At 35.9% G+C, this 20,519-nt stretch overlaps 1 protein-coding gene across 1 annotated transcript in view; it reads left to right on the forward strand.

Moving 5' to 3' along the window:
• LOC150100569 (uncharacterized) overlaps positions 1 to 20,519 on the forward strand; it is a 305,525-nt gene that overhangs the window by 211,978 nt on the left and 73,028 nt on the right. The window contains exons 9-10 of the mRNA XM_090401835.1: positions 2,158 to 2,221; positions 11,227 to 11,358. Coding sequence (XP_090257961.1) covers positions 2,158 to 2,221; positions 11,227 to 11,358 — 196 coding nt within the window. The remainder of the gene's footprint in view (positions 1 to 2,157; positions 2,222 to 11,226; positions 11,359 to 20,519) is intronic.

Raw genomic sequence — 20,519 nt, forward strand, 5'->3', positions numbered from 1 at the left:
ATAAATCATATTTTTTGTTTACATGAACATATAAATTCAAATAAAATAGATATTTGATTTTAATTAATATTTTTAATTAATTAATTAGGGGTACTTGGTAATAATGAAAATTTAAGAAGGGTACACGGATATCTGAAGTTTGAGAAACACTGGTCTACACAATAAAAAGAGCCATGCATGGCAGAGTTGTGTGTGTATGTATAAGATTTGAAGTCAGCAGAAGAAAATAATTATTTCGATGTAGAAATAAATAAATAGAATAAAATAAAAACATTACTATAATGTAAAGTCAGCAAAGGTTGGTCGATTGGTAGAGCCTCTGCTACTAATGGCTCAGTTAAGTAAGGAGACCCATCGTTCGATGCTGTTGGCACACTCTCCCTCGATGAGTCTTTGGACTCCCTGGAGGTGTCAAATAATAATAATAATAAAGTATTTAGAGCTTCACAGTTCTCCATATATAACTTTAGTGACTTCTATTTCCAGTTTTGAGTAGAAGAAACGATATATATATTTTTATCCTTTCTTTTAGTGTTACATGGTGATCAGCATTCACATTTGAAATTATGGATTCTACAACTGTGTTAAAATAACTCTTTTTATTATCCCTAGGGATAATATTTGAGAATGGGATAGGGAGTCTTTTAAAGGCGGGATAAAGAGTTTTCTGCTAAAAAAAAAAAAATTTCAGACTATATCTAAACATAAATTCAAGAAAACACTGACATAATTTTAAATTTGATGACTTCATTAACAATAATTGAAGGACAAGAACAAATTCCAAATGTTGTAATATATGTGTTTCTTGGATAGGGAGACCTCTTTGAGACTGACACCACATTTAGAACACTGATTGCACTAAATTTGTGTGGCTCATCACTAGCAGTCATTGAAAGAAGATCACCAATACACTTCAGTAATGAGTTAAAAGAACACAGCCTTGAAGGAATCTAGCATTTTGTAATTAAAATAAAAAGCCAAAAGGCTAGTTTTCTGGCAATTGAATAGATATTAAATGGATAAGAATCCTATATTAAATGGATAAGAATCCTATAATCTTCGCCGATAGTTTTTCAATGCCAAAAAACTATCGGCGAAGGCAATTCGAAGCAAAGGTGGAACAAGCTCCCTCACTATTCTTGATATTCTCTCATAATGTAAAACACAGCTCCTAGGAGATGTAATACTGTCATTACATTATGAGGGGATAATGATTAAAATGATGCATAATGTAATGACAGTATTACATCTCCTAGGAGCTGTGTTTTACATTATGAGAGAATATCAAGAATAGTGAGGGAGCTTGCTCCATCTTTGCTTCGAATTGCCTTTGCCAATAGTTTTTCAGCATTGAAACTCATAGATCGTAGTTATCGATCTTGAGTTTCACTTACTGGCTATATAACGATATAGGATTCTTATCCATTTAATATTTAGAATCTAGCATTTGTTGGTCTTGAGTAAAAAGCCATCTATCTACACTTACAGTCAGTGACAAGATGACCTTAAACCAGTTTAAGGAGAGGCCATAGGATTTTTCAAAAGAAATCAAAAGTCTTGGGGATATTTAGAACACCTGTAGAACAGCACTGACTGAATCCATACTCTCTATGAAAAATAAAAATTTACATTTGTTATTAAAAATAAAGCTGTCAGATTGCTTAAATCATTTCATGGCCATCCAATACCATTTAGAAACTAAAAGCACATTTTTCGTGTCCTCTAAGAATATATGACTTTTTATGAATTTTGAGTCATAAAAAGTCATTTATTCTTAGAAAGTATCCAAGGAAACGGTAGGCTTTTTCCTGGCTAATACATAAAATATACATAACACTTCATGGCAATTTACATACTGAAACATCATACTTAGCATAATTCTGTTCTATTTGTGAATATTCAGTCACTGACACTGTTTGTTTTTGGCATGAAAAATTCCTGCCTGTTATTACCCTCTTTTTCAAACTCGCCTTAATGAAACATTGTTATGTTAACACAGTATATTAAAGTCTCATTTTAGAGCTATTGTAATGATTCATTTATTTATATACACTCTTTTTTAAAAATTTGTAAAAACTTTTAAAAATTTTTAAAAAGCTATTGTAATGATTCATTTATTTATATACACTCTTTTTTAAAAATCTTTTTATGGTTTAGAAAAGAACGGAGAAGAAATCAGAATGCAAAGTTATTGCATTGTATTAAAGATGGAAAAGTTGAGGTAATTATGTTTTTGATAAACGTTTTATTAGAATCTGTTTTATTTCATACTTGTAATTATTTATTAGTTGTGATATGTTTCATATTAGATTTTACAACTTTTTTTTTCTTTTTCGAAATAAAAAGAAAAGGAAAGATGTAATCATCTATGACTTCTGACCTCTAGACTGGTATCTTCATTCTTAATTTACTTATTTCTGTCTGTTTTTTACCTAGCATATGACAGTTACATCACTTCTATGTTTTATGTCTGATGATTCCACTTAAAAATTGTTTAAGTATATACAATCATGTATGAACATTTTTTTAAAATTATTTTTCTTCAAAAACTTTGTTTTTATATTTGAAATCAAGACAAACTGGTAATTGTCAAAACCAGTGTTATTTATTTATTTATATAATATTATATATTATATAAATATATAACGAATATTATATTTGTTATATTCCTAAAGGGGCACTCCTAAACAAAAGCAGGCAAATTAGCCATAAACATAATAGTTTTTAAGAGGAGTAACATGGGAGATTTCCCAGAAATAATACCTATATTTGTTGTATATTTATTATTTTTTATATTAGTCCTACCTTCAAAAAGTTTGAAACTTATAGAATATTTGGTGCTCTTTTGAGGTGAGGTGAGGTGCAGTTAATCCGGAGACCCTGCTCTACAAACAAACATATACTTTTTTCCAAGCTATCTCATTGGTGAATGCAGGGCAAATCCAGATGTCACATCTTTCAGACTGATTATTAATTTGAAAAGATTTATTATTATTATCATGGAGTGACAGACTAATCTAAGAGGTCCCTTTTGTCATACACACAGCTCATCATACTTCTCCCTAAACACATTCACATACTCTCAGGCAGTACATTCCAATCATTCACAACTCTCATTCACAATGCAAGAAACCTACTTCTCACTATGTTGGTCACATCTTCCTTATACAGGTTCCAAAGATAACCTGTTGTTTTCCCCCAATCTTCCACCATTTTATGAAAAAGCTCTTCAGTGTTAATCTTATAACAACCTCTTATTAACTTACACACCTCTTTGATTCATCTCAACCTTTCTTCATATTCAACATTCCAGACAGAAACATTTTGGTCATTCACCTCTAGATCCTCTCCAACATCTCTCTTCATCCTTTTGAAAACCAGGTAACCAAATCTGTCTGAAATGTTGTGATGGACTAAATAAGAGATCTTATTTCCTCCATCTCCAACAATATATGCCACCACAAAGAGTAAATTCTACATCCTATCTTTGTTTTCCTAATTTTAAAACGTTACATTTTGCAACATTGCACTGTTATCCTCACTCTTTTACCCATTCACTCAATCTATTCAAGTCTTCTTGTAAGGCCACAACATCTGCTCTACTCCTCATACTTTGTTCCAACTGTGCAAACAGCTGTATATCCAGCTGTTTTCAAATCTTCCCCAATATCATTAACATAGAGATTAAATAGCAATGGTCCTAAAGCAGATCCCTGAGGCACACCACCAGGGACTTTCCTCTTCTGGGATATTGCTGCCCCATACACAGCTTGTTGATATCTATCAGACAGTCAATCTCCAATCTAATGCACCAGTCTAATATCCAGCCCCAGCCACTCTAGTTTGACTATCAATTTATCATGCAGTAATCTATCAAAATCCTTTGCAAAGTCTAAGTATACTACTGTGTATCTACTCCCACATCCAATGCTGCTTTCACCTTATTGTAATAAATAAGTAGATTACTAAAATATGACCTCCCTTTAGCAAATATGTGTTGTTAAAGATAATACCATTGTTTCCAATTCTGATTCTCACTAGTCTTTTTAACACTTTAACCACAATACCTGACACACAGATTGGGCTATAATTTGATGCTTGAACTCTTGTCACCTCTTTTATAAAGAGGTACAATCTTGCCTTCCTTCCACTGATTTGGAACTTGACCTGCTGTAAGACTCATATTAAACAAATATGTCAAGGCAGATGTCAACTCCCTGGCACATTACTTCAAAATACATGGTGATATATCATCAAGTCCCATAGCCTTCTTAATATCAAGTTTGCTTAATTCCCCACATACCTCTTCCACACTCACAGTCAGTCTCTTCTCCTCATTCACTGTTCTCAAACTCTCCATGGTGTCACATTCACAAGGATGAAAGACCTTTATGAACTGCTCATTAAATATCTCAACTATATCCCCCACAGCAGTTTTCCTTTTTCTCCACTCACTTCTTCAACTAGAACTGCTACTGATGTAAAAAATACTTTGGATTTCAAAAATAAAATTTCTAATCTTCATTTGAACACTTCGGATATTATGATTAGTTTAGATGTTGTTTCATTATTTACTAAAGTTCCTTTATCTGACAGCATTGAATTACTACTGAATTACTTTATCTGAAGAATTTCCTTCAGACATTGGTAAAATATTTGATTTTGTAATACATTCTTGTTATTTTTCCTTTAAAAACAAGTTATATCAACAAATCGAAGTAACAGCAATGGGCAATCCTATTTCTCCTGCTATCACCAACTTCTTTATGGAGCACTTTGAACAACGTATTTTTTGACAACATTTCACCTACTCGTTGGTTCAGATATGTAGATGACATGTTTGCTATCTGGAATGGCTCTTCTTATGAATTACAACAGTTTCTCTTGAAATTAAATGCACTTCATCCAAGGATCCAGTTCACCCTAGAGGAAGAAGTAAATAAGCAGTTAGCCTTTTTAGATCTTTTAATTCTTTGCCAACCAGATGGTAACCTACATTTCTCAGTTTTTAGGAAGAAGACTCATACAGGCCATTATATCCTTGCTGAATCTCATCGCCATCCCAGTCAAAAGGCTGGAACTATTAAAACAGTGGTTCATTGGTCCCACTCCTTATGTTCTTCAGATGAGCTATTACAGAAAGAATTGCAACATATTATTTCCACTTTTTTTATCTAATGGTTATAAGAATTCTTTCATCAAAAGAGCTTTGAGCAGTTTTGGTATCTTCAAATACAGAAGAACTAACTTGTATTCCTATCCCTTATGTGCAAGGCATTAGTGAATGCATAGCTCCTCCTGATTTACACTCATACGTAGACCTACACTTTTTACTGTGTAGACATTCAGAACTGAAATTCTATGGAATAGGTTGGTTACTCCTTATTCCTAGAGGTATCCTATGTCTGTAGAAGCATGTGTTCACAGGGCCAGTTTGCCTGCTTGCAGGAGCAAAAAACCCCAGATAAACTGGGGAGAAAAACCCTGCGATCCACGTCCAAGACACTCCTTTCCCAGGCATATGGTTGCGAAGCACATAGCCACTCGGCTAACTGTGCGGACTGAGTGTATAGCAAAAGTTTTAAAACCATTAAACATTTTTGTTGCGATCCACGTCCAAGACACTCCTTTCCCAGGCATATGGTTGCGAAGCACATAGCCACTCGGCTAACTGTGCGGACTGAGTGTATAGCAAAAGTTTTAAAACCATTAAACATTTTTGTTGCGATCCACGTCCAAGACACTCCTTTCCCAGGCATATGGTTGCGAAGCACATAGCCACTCGGCTAACTGTGCGGACTGAGTGTATAGCAAAAGTTTTAAAACCATTAAACATTTTTGTTGCCTTTCGCCCCATCAGAAAAATCTCCACCTTTCTCAGTTCTCCAAAGAACAAGCTTCCACATCTCAATTATCCAGGCATCTACCAGATTCCTTGCTCCTTTGGGTTATCTTATTTCAGACAAACAGGAAGATCTGCTTTTATTCAACTAGAAGAACACAAGTCTTATATTCAATACTGTGAACCTAAACAGCCTTGACTCGCAGAGCATAACATCAACACTAGACATAGAGTTCATTGGAACAAGACAACAGTCCTTCACAAAAGTCGGTTCCTCATGGAACGGCTTTATAAAGAAACGTGTGAAACTTTATTTCACTCTCCTAACTTAAACAGATTCAATGGTCTACGTCTATCCCCTTTGTGGGAGGTCGTACTTTTTAAATCAGCTAATCTTTCCTAACCTTTAATTGTATATATATATATATATATATATATATATATATATATATATAGTCATCTTTTTTTGCCTGACTGAAACCGAGAAAATAGATAACAAGTTAATTTAATGGAGCACACAGCATGTTTCGTCAAAACAACTTCTTCAGGTGTGGTAACACTTAAAGCAAATTAAAAAAACCATAAAAATACTGTGCCATTATAATAACAGACTTGTAAGCTAAAGTTAAGTTTGAATTGTCATTATAGTCCATTCTGTAGTCCTATTGTTGTGCAAATATGACCGTAAGTTCATGCATATGCCAGTATCTAATGACAGAACTATGCGAGTCAGGAAGACTATAACTGAGGTTGCTGTTTATGTGAGAAGGGTCTAGGACAATTTCTTTGGATTCAACTATGTGACATTCTACTTCATTGTGACAAATATAAACGTTTGATGTTGGCAGCCTTCATCGTTTTCTTCACTGAAAATAAGACGTGACTTGAGAGTGCGCTTGCTCTGATTCTGTTGTATGAAATGTCTCTCTGATGTTCCTCTAGCCATAGGAGGATTGACTTCTCAGTCTGACCATAGTATGGCCACCCACAATCACATATTATTTTATATACACTGGGGAACTGAAGATGGTCATGAGCTTGTTTTGGGTGGCTTAGAACTGACCTTAGTTTTTGGAAGAGTTGAAAAACATGTTTTTATATTAAATTTTTTCAAAATTCTTCCTAGTTTCCAGGAGAGCGAGTTGATGTAATGTAAAGAAATATAACCCTTGGGGTTGTTAGGGATCTCTGTGTTGTTTCCAGGGTGCTGGTATAATTGTCTCTAAAAAGATTTTTGCTCTCCTCTCACACTGCATTAGTTCGAGGTATTTTAAGTTCGAAGAGAAAATTTATAAACAGAACAAAGGTCTAGCTATGGGTAGCCCCTGTCTCCAATACTGGCCAACATTTTCTCCAAGGATTTTGAGGAAAAAGCCATCTGTAAAGCAACATTAAAACCTAGAACATGGCTTTGCTATGTGGACGATATATTTCTTATTTGGGAGCATAGTGTAGGAGAATCTTCACATCTTCCTAACTCATTTAAACAACGTCCACCAAGACATAAAATTTACCATCGAGATCGAAGAGAATGGTTCCCTTTCATTTCTAGACATGAAACTTACTAAGATGTCTGATTCTTTAAGGATCTCAATCTTCAGAAAATCAACACATGGATGCAACCTACATGCATCCTCACATCACTATCCCGCACAAAAGTTAGGTATCATTTTTACATTGGCTCACCATGCTCGCTCAGTATTATCCAATGAAGAAGAACTAAAAAATGAACTAAAATATCTAGAAAGAACTTTCTTAAATAATGGATACTCTTCCAAAAACATTAAGAGGCAACTATACCAGCAGCCCTCGAAACAACACAGAGATCCCTATCAACCCCAAGGGTTATATTTCTTTACCATACATCAGCTCACTCTCCCAGAAACTAGGAAGAATTTTAAAAAAATTTAATATAAAAACGTGTTTTTCAATTATTCCAAAACTAAGGTCAGTTCTAAGCCACCCAAAACAGGCTAATGACCATCTTCAGTCCCCCAGTGTATATAAAATAATATGTGATTGTGGGAGGCCATACTATGGCCAGACTGAGAAGTCAATCCTCCTCTGGCTAGAGGAACATCAGAGAGACATTTCATACAACAGAATCAGAGCAAGCGCACTCTCAGGTCACGTCTTATTTTCAGTGAACACAAACGATGAAGGCCACCAACACGGAGTAGATTGGAATGCAACATCAAATATTTATATTTGTCACGATGAAGTAGAACGGTGCATAGTTGAATCCAAAGAAATTGTCCCAGACCCTTCTCACATCAACAGCAACCTCAGTTATAGTCTTCGTGACTCACATAGTTCTGCCATTAGATACTGGTATACGTGTGAACTCATACTCGCATTTGCACAACAATAGAACTACAGAACGGACTATAACGACAATTCAAACTTAACTTTAGTTTACAAGTCTGTTATTATAACGGCACAGTGTTTTTATGGGTTTTTTTGATTTGCTTTAAGTGTTACCACACCTGAAGAAGTCGTTTTGATGAAACATGTTGTGTGCTCCATTAAATTAGCTTGTTATCTATTTTCTCGGTTTCAGTAAGTCCAAAAAAAATGAACATAACTAATCACTGAGTAAATGTAACTAATGATCACATATATATATATATATATATATATATATATATATATATACATTATTTCATTAATAAATTATTAAATTTAATGACCATTTTTAGTTATCTTGCATTAGCTACTTTTGTGGCACCTTTTGGAATTGTCAGTTATTGTTCAACTTTGTACTGAAGATGCCTGTGATACTCAGGCAAAAATTATACTATTAAATCATATTTTATGTGAGTTAATTCCGGTATTATAATTTATTTAAATATGCCTACTCACGGTATTTCCTTATTGAAACATATTTCTCCAATCAATGCCATCCTACCATAATTGTTCTTATTTTTGCTGGCTACATATTGAAAGAATTCTCTGGGTTTTTGTAGCTTCATTAGCTAACTACTGCTTATACTGAACTTTTTGCTACCCTTACAACCAAGTCACCTTCCTTGTCTGTTCTTTGTATTCATCATAGAATTGATTATTACCACTCTCCTTATGTTGCCTTCATAATGCCTTTTTTTCTCTGTATTGCATGCTTAATCTCTTCATTTATCTATTTCGTGCCTCCCTTTGGAATACATTTAGACATTGCTTCTACTTGATAGTTCTTGAATGTCACCCAAACTGCATTAGTCTCCCTTCCAACCATTTCCTCATTCCATGCTACAGCTCCAAGCTGTCTCCTGAGTTTTTCATAATCACCAGCCTTGCAGTTCCGAATATACCCTTCCCTTACAGAAGTCCTCACATGGTTGGAAGCCACCCAGGTAATCACTTCATGGTCACTCTCACCAATTGGAAGGGGATTTGACACCTCATTTATAATGATGTCTTCTGATGAGATAATCAAATCCAAGATCCTCAATCCTCATTTGTCCTCTGTTATATACTGTCTGAGGCAGTTGTCCCTCAAAAACTCAAAAAAAAACTCATTTTCTTTACTTCCAGTTGCTATCTCATCATCCGAATTTATATTGCTGTAATTAAAATCACCCATAGTGATCACCCTTTTCCTGTTTGATTGGCTAATTTGCTTATATATTTCCTGGTCGCCACCCTCTACATTACTAGGCCTATAGCAACTTCCAACAAAGTATTTCATTCTATGCACCTCTTTCTCGTACCATACTGCCTCAAAACAATTATCACTCTTTCCCCCTTTGCATCTCTACACCTTATATGGACATAGCTCTTTTTCTATCATCAATAGCATTCCACCTCCCTTTTTACTCTGTCTATCTTCATGAAATACATCATATATCCTTCCATCTCTATTCCTCGAGATGTCATCCTCATCCAAAAATGTCTCACTTATTCCAACAATTTTTGGGTAAACAAACTCAGTCAATGCAACCATTTCATTTTCCTTGTTTCTGATACTTCTACATTTGTATATAAACATCAGAGCTCATTCCTGGATCTATAACACATTTTACTGATACCACTTATTAGATGTGACTTCTCCATATTTTCATCAAACCATTTCTTTTTTCCTTACTCATTCCAGAACCTTCTTCAAATGAAACTGTTTTCCTTACATCCCCGGTTATCCCCTTCCTTGTACTTGGCTTTTGTTAAGTGACCTGTGAATTGATAACTGTCAATGGACTCTTTGAGGAGTCAAGTGTAAAAGTTTTCTTCTAAATACAGCATGGTAAAAATATTCCAGACTAGTGTATGGCTAGTAGTTCAAGTATAGTCGGTCAGACCAGTTCTTTCCTTTCTTTGCTCAATGCCTCCAACATGTTCTTTCTTTCTCACCTCAAATTTGCAGCTTGTCTGCTCTGAGTAAGCCAGTCCTAATTTAACATGAAAATTGTTATATTAGATTTAAGATTCTGGATTATCTGCAGTCCTGTTTATAGTTAACTCTTAGGGGGAAAGGTTCCGTGGGTAGAATACGTACCTTCCATATGCTTGGGATTTTTAGACCATCATTATTGTTAAGATTAGAGTAGTTGATAAGAATCTCACAGGTTTCCTTAAATTTATGTTCATACCATGTTTTGGTGTAATGTAAACAACTGGTGCTTTTTCAGTCAATTCTATGTAAAGTGTTCAGAGCATGATCAGAAAGGCCAACTTCACTATAGTTATTATATTTAATGCGTCGTTTATGTTCCTTTTGTCTGATAAGAATTGTGCATCCTGTTTTCCCTGTATATGGTAGATTACAGGTGAAATAAATACGGTATACTCCAGGGTGGGCCGGCAGAGGGAGTGCGTCTTTGGATGAGTTGAGCAAGCTTTTTAATTTTGCAGGAGGTTTAAAGGTGGCTTTAAGGTTGTGTTTCTGTGGTATTCTGTTTATTTAATCTGATATCCCTTTAATGTATGGAATGGTTATAATTTTATTGTAGTCTAGTTTATCTTTGTTTTTTTAGTGAGGACTTGTAGAGAATTTTGTTGATAGTATTTTGGCTGTAACCATTTTTTAGGAAAGTATTGCTGATAACTTTAAATTCATCTTTAAGCATTTGGAGCAAATCTTCAAAGCCCTGTTTTTTAGAATATTAATGACACCTAGTTTTTGTGTTGGGTGGTGGTAGGAGTTTATGTGTATATATTGGCCAGTATGTGTCGGTTTCCAATGAACAGTGAAGAAAAGACTGCCAGAAGGAAGACCTATGACAAGTGTATCTAGAAAAGGAAGTGTGTTCTGCTTTTCAATCTCAATTGTGAACTGTATGCATTTGTGTTGTTTGTTTAGGTGGCTGAGGAAAGTGTCTAATGTATGAATATATATATATATATATAAATAATATATACATCTGAACTCTTATTTTTTTTTTTGCTTTTAGACACATTTATTAGGTGTTTTCAGGAATACCATACATAGTGATCGACACAGACTGTTCAATAGTTCTGTAGCTTCTGAAAAAAATCAGCTGAAACACCAGTTATGGTTTGGTCCCATTGATGATGAAGAACAGGTAAGTCTGATTTTAAGATTTAATTCAGCTTAATCTAGTTATATGCCATTTACTCAGTAAGAGGGTTGAATTTAGCTGTGTACTTAATTATATATATATATATATATATATATATATATATATATAGGAGTGCTTAAGGGTCAAAGCTATATAACTGAGAGGAGACCTCCACATAGCCTTTAAAGGAATGCGGAGAACCGACCAGGGCTTCTGACCTAATGTCTAATCCTCACCTTCTCGTGGTGCACCCTGTTGGGTATCTCCCTGGATACTGAACGAACGAGGATGGGCTGCAATTTGGGATTTAGCCGACCAAATTGTATTCTTATTAGTTAAACCAAAATAAAAAAATGATGGTACAACATGAAAAAATTTCATGCCGGCTGGGGCGTCGCCTGGTTAAACAAAGCCCCTGTTGTTTTTCGCCAGGGAACCAGGGCGAACAGCAAAAAGTCAGCTACTGGAACAGATCTGAAAACACACCCCAACTCAACATCACCAGAGTTAAAGATCGGTACTATCAACATAAGAAGCCTGAATGGCAAAGAAATGGAACTAGCTGAGGAATTAGATAAATACCAGATCAACATAATAGGGATGACTGAAACAAAAAAGACAAAAACTGGTGAGATCTTTCTGAGCAATAAATACAAAATGTTATATTCAGGCGATGACAATCAAGAAAAAGAAGGAGTAGCCATAGTATTCAACACAAAATATGAGGCTAATCTTCTTGAATGGCAGGCAGTCTCGAGTAGAGTGATGTGGGCAAATATGAGAATGGGGAACTGGACAATGAGACTTATTTATGCCTATGGTCCCACAGAAGGTTCTACTAAGGTAGAAGTGGAAGAATTTTTTGAAGCTTTAGAAAAAGCAGCTGACACAATGAAAAATGAAAAGTTGGTCCTTGTTGGGGATCTAAATAGCAGAGTAGGAAATAACTGTCAGACATACAAAAATGTTTTCGGAAAATTTGGAGAAAAGAGCAAAGCTAATAATAATAATTGCAAATACCTGTTGGATTTCTGCTCAGGACATGGACTGGTTATTACTAACACCATGTTCCAACATAAAAATGTGCACAAATTCACATGGAGAGAATAGGCAAGGAATAAGAAGAGTCTCATTGACTATGTTATTGTTGATAGTGATGTTTTCTCCCTGGTGCAGGACACCAGAGTGTACAGAGGATTTGAAATTGGAAGTGATCACTGTTTAATCTTGAGCAGGATAAAATTGAATTTCGTATTGAAAAGAATAACATGTAAGAAAGTTTTAAAGCAAATAAAAGTTGAGCAGCTCTCAGATGTGAACTGTAGACTAAAATACACAAAGATTATTGAAACAAAAAATGAAAGAGTTTGAGAACAGGAATCAAACCTTGGAGATTCAGTGGCAAACTGAAGAAAACATTGATTGATTCTTCCAGAGAGGCATGTGGTGAGGTTGTCTGCAAGGCTAAAAAAAATTAGAACTTCATGGTGGACATAGGAAGTTAAAGAGGCAGTGAAGGAAAAGAAGAAATCATATCAAAAGTTCCTGTCAAATAAGTCAGCTTGTGCTCTTAGAGAATACAGAGACAAATGCAAGAATGCTAAACACTGTGTAAAACTAGCTAAACAAAAGTCATGGGAGGACTTTGGCAAGAACATAGAAAATAAATATCAAGCAGGTGGTAATATATTCTGGAGGTTCTTGAAGAAGCTTAGAAATGGAGGAAGAGTGCTGTAAAAGGAGTTAGAGATGATAAAGGTGACATGAAAACAGGAGAAAAAGATATTGTTGAAGTATGGAGTAATTACTTCGAATAATTGCTAAATGAAATAAGCAGTGATAGCAGTGGAAAAAAACACTCGACAGGCATTCAGTCAGGAATACATATCCATACTTGAAGTAGAAAAAGCCATCAAAGGCTTGAAATGTGGAAAGGCAGCAGGAGTAGATGATATTCAACCAGAAATGCTGAGGTATGGTGGTATAAAAGTCTTACAGTGGTGCACTACATAGCTCAGAAAGCCTGGATAGAGGAACGAATTCCAGATGATTGGAATAGAGCTCTAATAGTGCCCATATATAAAAAGGGAAATAAAACTGAATGTGAGAATTACAAAGGTATTTCCCTACTGAGTGTTCCTGGCAAGTATACTTGAGAAACGGTTGAGAAGAATTGTGGGAAAAAAAGCTTGGTGAAGAACAAGCTGGATTCTGGCCAAATAGAGGCTGTCAGGATCAGATCTTCACTTTACGATGAATAGTCGAGAAAGCATGGGAATATAACAAAGATCTGTATTTAAGTTTTGTCGATCTGGAAAAAGCATATGACAAGGTGCCAAGAGAGAAGCTATTCAATACGCTACAGTTATATGGTGTCAATGGGGCATTATATCAAGCGATACTTAGTCTTTATTTAGTTGTAAGTCGGCAGTTAGAATTGAAGGAAGTACAGGAAGATGGTTTAATGTTAAATCCGTTACATGTTTGCAAAATTCCCTTACTAAATTTAATAACTGTTGTAATAGATATGGTATGAAGGTCAGCATTAAAAACACAAAGACAATGAAAATAGATAGAATTGTTAAAAATGTCAACTGTGTTGTGAACGGGGAGCCTGTGGAACAAGTAAAACATTTCAGCTACTTAGGCATGATTTTTAGTGAAGATGGTAAATTTAATATGGAAATAGACAACAGAATCAACAAAGCTGGTATGGTAGGAAGTCAATTGAATAAATTCATATGGAATAAGAGAGAAATTAGTCGGAACACTAAATTAGCTGTATACAAGACGGTGTTCAAACCAGTTTTAACTTATGGATCTGAGAGCTGAGTCAGAAGTAAAACACTTGACCAAAGATTAGACTGCAGATATGAGAGTCCTGAGAAAGATTAGAGGCGTGAACAGATGACATCAATGGCAATATCATATTAAAAACGAGGATGTTAGGAAAGAACTTGACATTGTCGGCATCCAGGAATGCGTTAGCAGAGCTAATCTCAGGTGGTATGGCCACTTAAACAGAATGGGCGAGGAAAGATTAGAAAAACAAGTTTTCTCTGCCAGGTTGGCAGCAAAACGACCCAGAGGAAGACCATGATATAGGTGGATTGATACGGTACAAAGTGCCTTAGATGATAGAAATATAAGATCTGATAATGTTGGAGTCTTGACAAGTAAGACTGATTTGGAGGAAAATTGTAGATAGGAAGTTAGTAATGATGTAAATTTTTCATGTAGTACTATCATATCGTGTACCCCCCCCCCCTGATGGTACATGTCAGGAATTTGATGACGATGACTTAATTATATAATTAATTATTGACTGGTATTTTACTTAGCAGCATTTCTTAACTTTCAATAATTTTTTTTTTATTTAACCACAATACTTTTTACAAGTCATATCTTAAAAGTTTCTAAAATAATTCATAGTAGATTCTATGAGTGAAATACTATTATCAGTAAAAAAAATCAGTTTGGTTTCAGATAATGAACACTGGGCACAAAAAAATTATGATTTTCACATTTGAAAGAATGCAGTAAAAAATAGAAGGATCTGTATATGTTTTTTATTGATTTTGAAGCAAAATTAATTTAAATTCTCTATAACAATAATTTGATGACAGGGATATTAAGATTATTCAAAATTTTTCCTGGAATCAATAAACTGCTGCAGAAATAGCTAAAAAACTTGAAATGGGTTAAGATAAAGCGATATCCTTAAGTAGCATATCATCACCTGTACTTTTAACATCTTCTTTTCAGCCATTTTCTGTCCACTGCTGAACGAAGGTCTCCTCCAGTTCTTTCCACTTTTCTCTGTTCTTGGCAATGGTTGACCAATTTTTCCCAACAAAATTTGACAATTCATCACTCTACCTTCTTTTAGGACGTCCTCGACCTTTTTTTTTCCTTCTTTTGGTAAAAAGTTTGTTAGTATGGTCGTCCATCATTCATCCTCTCTTCTGGATAGATGCCCAGCCTGTTTCCATTATAATCGCTTGTGGTGAAGAATGATGTCAGTAATATGAGTCTGGTTTCTTATCCAGGTATTTCGCTTCTTATCCTTTAATGTGATGGCTACCATCAACCTCTCCATTTTTCTTTGCATTGTTGCTAGTTTATTTGCCAGTGCTTTTGTTACAGACCAAGTTTCACAACCGTATGTGATGACTGGAAATATATATTGGTTAAATGTCTTCTTTTTTAAACAGTGTGGGACATAATTGTTTTGAAAAATGCTTTTATTTTCTGAATGTACTCCAGGCAAGTTGAACTCTTCTATTTATTTCCTTTTGGAGTCCATAGTTTAGATCAACGAGATGACCTAAATGTGTATATGAAGAGCCTCTCTTCAAGAAATTGTTTTCTATTATTATGTTTTTTGGTGTTACAAATTAATTAAACCTGATTTTAGTTTTTTATTTTAATGTTCAAAAAATTGAAACATTCAGTAATGAATAATATCGTAGTGTGTAGTGTTCATGCAAGCTCCTGATAAGATAAGTATTATTTTCAGTTATCGTTGATAAAATTAGTTAATATTGCGTAGTTTTGTTTGCCTTGCGTATTTTAGTGCATCTGTTTGTGTGTTTTTGGTGTGTATAACTTATTATTTGATAAAACACATTGCAATAATTATGGCACCTGTACGAAGGAAAATGGCGGCCAGTAATGATGGTTCGCCATCGTTATCAAAGAACAATAGTATAAAAGAAATGAGTCGGTGTACTAGCTGTGAAATGTATGCTTTACGGAGCGGCGTCGGAGTGTGGATAGATGATAATAAAGGATTGAATGTGTGTAGAAAATGTAGGGAGAATGAGGAATTGAAGTGTATTTCGGATCGTGAGTGTGATATTTTTTGTCAAACTTCAGAATGAAGAAAATACCGATATGACAAGAAACAGCAAGGTTGTACATGAGAATTATGAGAGTGTGAATGTAGAAAGTGTGAATGATAGTATAAATGGTTTCTCAGAGAATAAAAAAGATGAGATAGATGCATTGAATGAGATCGCGTTGTTGAATGGTGCGATAGAAAGGGCAAAACAGCAGCTAGAGTGCATGAACAAAAGTCGACTGAATGAACCAACCAATAATAAAAGGTATGACAGGAAAAATAGGCGTATGAATGTGAACATGAACAAAATGAAGGATAGAGTGCTGTATGGAGACTCGTTAGTACGAGGTGTGTTAGTAGAGGATTTGACAAAATCGTACCAACCTGGTGCGACCATAAAGGATGTAACTGAGTCTATTAGAGAGCAAAAGGAAAGGGTGAAAGAAATTATTGTTGTGGCAGGTACGAATGATTTGAAAGGAGATAAAATATAAATGATAGAAGACCTGAATGAATTGTTTGAGGTAGCAAAAGAAAAGAGTGAGAGAGTTAGAATGATTAGTCTTTTGCCACGGTATGACAGTGAAATGTTTAAAAGGAGGGCCATAATTGCGAATGACTTTATGCGTTGGTTATGTATGACGAGTGGTGTGGAATTTGTGGACGTGTGGAGTGAGTTTGATGGGCGAAAGGATCTATATAAGATGGATGGCTTGCATTTGAATGGTTATGGTGTAAGAAGACTTGAGAAAATGTTGCCGAATGTAGTGGATGTGCAGATTCAGGGAAACTAGATTTGTTAAGGGGGGGGGGAGTAGATATACAGTCCTTAGGGAGGCAGTTGAATGTAAGAATGAATATAATATGCCAGAGCAAATAAGGACAACAAACCAGAGTGGGATAGTTAATATAAGGCATCAAGGTAGGGTTGGGGATAATGGGGGTCTTAAATTCATGTACACTAATACTAGGAGTATTAGGAACAAGAAGGAAGAGGTTTTGGCCATGGTTGGCACTTCCAGACCACAGGTTATTGGTATTAGTGAAACATGGCTGACTGTAGATGATATAGCTAGTGGGATTGAATGTGATGGGTATAGTGTGTTCAGGAATGACAGAGAGAATAAAATGGGGGAGGAGTATTGTTGATGATAGCTGATGAGCTACAGCCAAGGAGAATAGAAGTTGAATTGCAGGATAGAGAAAAGAGCACATTTGAGGCCATTTGGAGTGAGATTGTGGCTAGCAGAACTAAATATACAATTGGGTGCTGCTATAGACCAGGTGATGGAAAAGATGGTGGTGACAATATGCACAAACAAATAGAAGAAATGAGTGGAAGGAGGGTGATTATTATGGGAGATTTCAACTATGGTCGCATTGATTGGAGAGTGAGGAGAGGACACACGGGAGGAAGGAATTGGATTTTATGCGGTTATTAAGGGATAACTATCTGCGACAGCATGTAATGGAAAATACTAGGGGTCAGAGAGTGCTTGACCTAGTAATTACATCTGAGGATTTGGCTGTAATAAATATGACCACATTGCCACCAATCGGTGAGAGTGATCATAGGGTCTTGACTTGGGAGGTGGCTAAAGGTGTAGAATTTTCAATTAAGACAGGGTACATGTGGAATTATCGGGCTGGAAAGTATGACAAGCTTAGGAGATTGATTGGCTCAGTGCCATGGCATGTACAACTGCAAGGACTAGAAGTTGATAGTGCATGGGAGGTAGTTAAGAAGTGCTTGCATGAAGCAATGGCTGACTGTATACCTAGAGTCCGAATAATAAATCAAGTAGGGGTTAAATGGATGAATAACACCATTAAGCTTGAGCTGCAAAAAAAGAAACAACAATGGAGGGAATTTAAGGAGAAAGGTGACCGGCAGGCACATGAACGGTATAAAGCGCAGGCCAGAAGGGTGACGAGTGTGGTAAGAAAAGCAAAAAAGGATTACGAAAGAACATTGGCCATGCAGGCTAAAGAGAATCCTAAAACAGTTTTTTAGGTATGTAGCAAGTAAAAGGAAAAATGTACATGGCAGAATGATTTTAAAGAATGCCGATGGTAGGGAGGTAACTGAATCAGTTGAGATAGCTGAGTTACTGAGTGAGCACTTTGCAAGAATATATCATCCAGGTGGTGACATTGCAGAAACGAATGTACCAGTAGATTATACGGGAATTGTGGTGAATGAAGTGGAGGTGAGTAGTCTATTGCATAACCTCAATGTCAATACATCTGTGGGATTGGATGTTATACCAGCTCGTGTAGTACGAGAAGCAGCTAAAGAATTGTCAGTATCCTTGACCATTTTGTTTAATTTGAGTCTCGGGTCTGGGTTAGTCCCGAGCGGGTGGAAGGAAGGGAAAATAGTTCCACTGCATAAAGGTGGTTCCAAGACTGCTGTTGTAAATTACCGACCGATTAGCATATCAGGAATCATTGTCAAGGTCTTAGAGAAATTAGTCAAGAAAAGAATACAGGATTGGATAGATCAAAATGGGATATTGTATGGGGGACAACATGGTTTTGTGAAGGGTAGATCATGCCTCAGTAACTTGCTCAAGTTTTATAACACAGTGACGGCTGAACTGGATAGGGGTAATGGGTTTACAGTGATACTACTGGACCTTGCCAAGGCCTTTGACAGGATACCACATGGAACCCTAATCAGTAAACTGGAGCAGATGGGGATAGATATAGGGTTGGTAAGATGGATAGGAGGGTGGTTGAAGGAGAGATACCAGAGAGTGATTTATTCAGGAGTGGAGTCAAAAAGACGTCTTGTGACTAGTGGAATGCCGCAGGGCTCTGTTCTTGGACCACTGCTTTTCAATTTGTTCATCAATGATATTGGAAAGGATTTGAGAGGAAGTGTTCACTTGTTTGCTGATGATGCAAAGTTGGGTAGAGCAATTGTGAGTGCACAGGATGTCAAAATTTTACAGGATGATTTGGATAGTTTGGAGGACTGGGCAAAAAAAAATGGATGTCAGTTTAATGTGGCAAAGTGTAAGGTTATGCACTTTGGGGTGAAAAGAATAGCAGCCATATATCGCATAGTGGAACCGTACTCCAGGAGATTGATGAGGCCAGGGATTTGGGAGTACTGGTAGATAGGGAGTTGAAGTTTAGGGGGCACATTGCAAAAGTAACTAAAACAGCTCACCAAATCACTTGGCTTATGAAAAATACGTTAACATGCAGAGAGAAGCAAGTTGTTGTTCCTCTGGATCGAGCCTTGATAAGACCCCATCTGGACTTCTGTGCGCAGTTATGGGCACCAGGGTTTCTTCGTGATGGGGAGGAAGTGGAGAGGGTCCAGAGACGAGTGACCAAGATGATAGCAGGTCTGTGGAATGAACCTTATGAGAATAGGTTGAGGATTTGTGGGTTGCAGAAATTGGACGATAGACAAAGGAGGGGTGATATGATTGAGACATTCCAATTACTGAAGGGTTTTTATAAGATTGATCCAGAAGATATTTTTGAAAATATGACTGGTGGTGGGAGGACTAGGGGCCATGCATGGAAGCTGGGCAAGAGCGTGGTTGACAAGGGTGTTAGAGCTAGGTTTTTTACTTGGAGAGTGGTGAATGAGTGGAATAAGCTTCCAGAGTCTGTTGTGGGTGCTACGACCATGAATGAGTTCAAGGCAAGATATGATAGATACTGTGTAAATGTTGAATAGTTGTTCCAGACATGATGTTAGGGCCTCCCTCGATGAGTCTGTCGACTCCTTGGAGTTTCCCGGAACAACAACAACAATAATAATAATAATAATAATAATAATAAGAAACTAAAACACAATTTAAGAATGTTAGTCAAGTGAGTTTAATTTATCATCCTACTAGTTTCACCGATTTTTGCTATCGACATCTTCAGGGATACAATTGGTAAGCAATATGAAGGTAACAGACCAGGTTTTAACTGACAGTTCTAATTCGTACAAAATTAGTATTGTGCGAGACAATGTGTGTGTGTCGGGAACATAATTTATTTGTTACAAGACAATATAATTGCCGTGAAAGTTAATTTCTTTGATGTTTAGTGATCTAATTAAAGTTTTCCAAATTTCCTTCTCTCCTTCTTGTGCTGACTTATTCATGGAAGACCTAGAGAATAAAATCTTATCTCAAATTATCCCAAAACCGAAAACTTGGTACAGATATGTAGATGACATCTTTATCATTTGAAATCATAAGAAAGAAGAACTAATGGATTATCTCAACCAAATCAATAGTTTCCATCATACCATCAAATTCACATTAGAAATTGAAAAAGATGAAAAACTTCCATTCCTAGATATCCT

Source organism: Typopeltis vanoorti, chromosome 12 (genome assembly GCF_054136105.1).
Source record: "Typopeltis vanoorti isolate ZY-2024b chromosome 12, IOZ_Tvanoo_1.0, whole genome shotgun sequence".
NCBI lineage: Eukaryota > Metazoa > Arthropoda > Arachnida > Uropygi > Thelyphonidae > Typopeltis > Typopeltis vanoorti.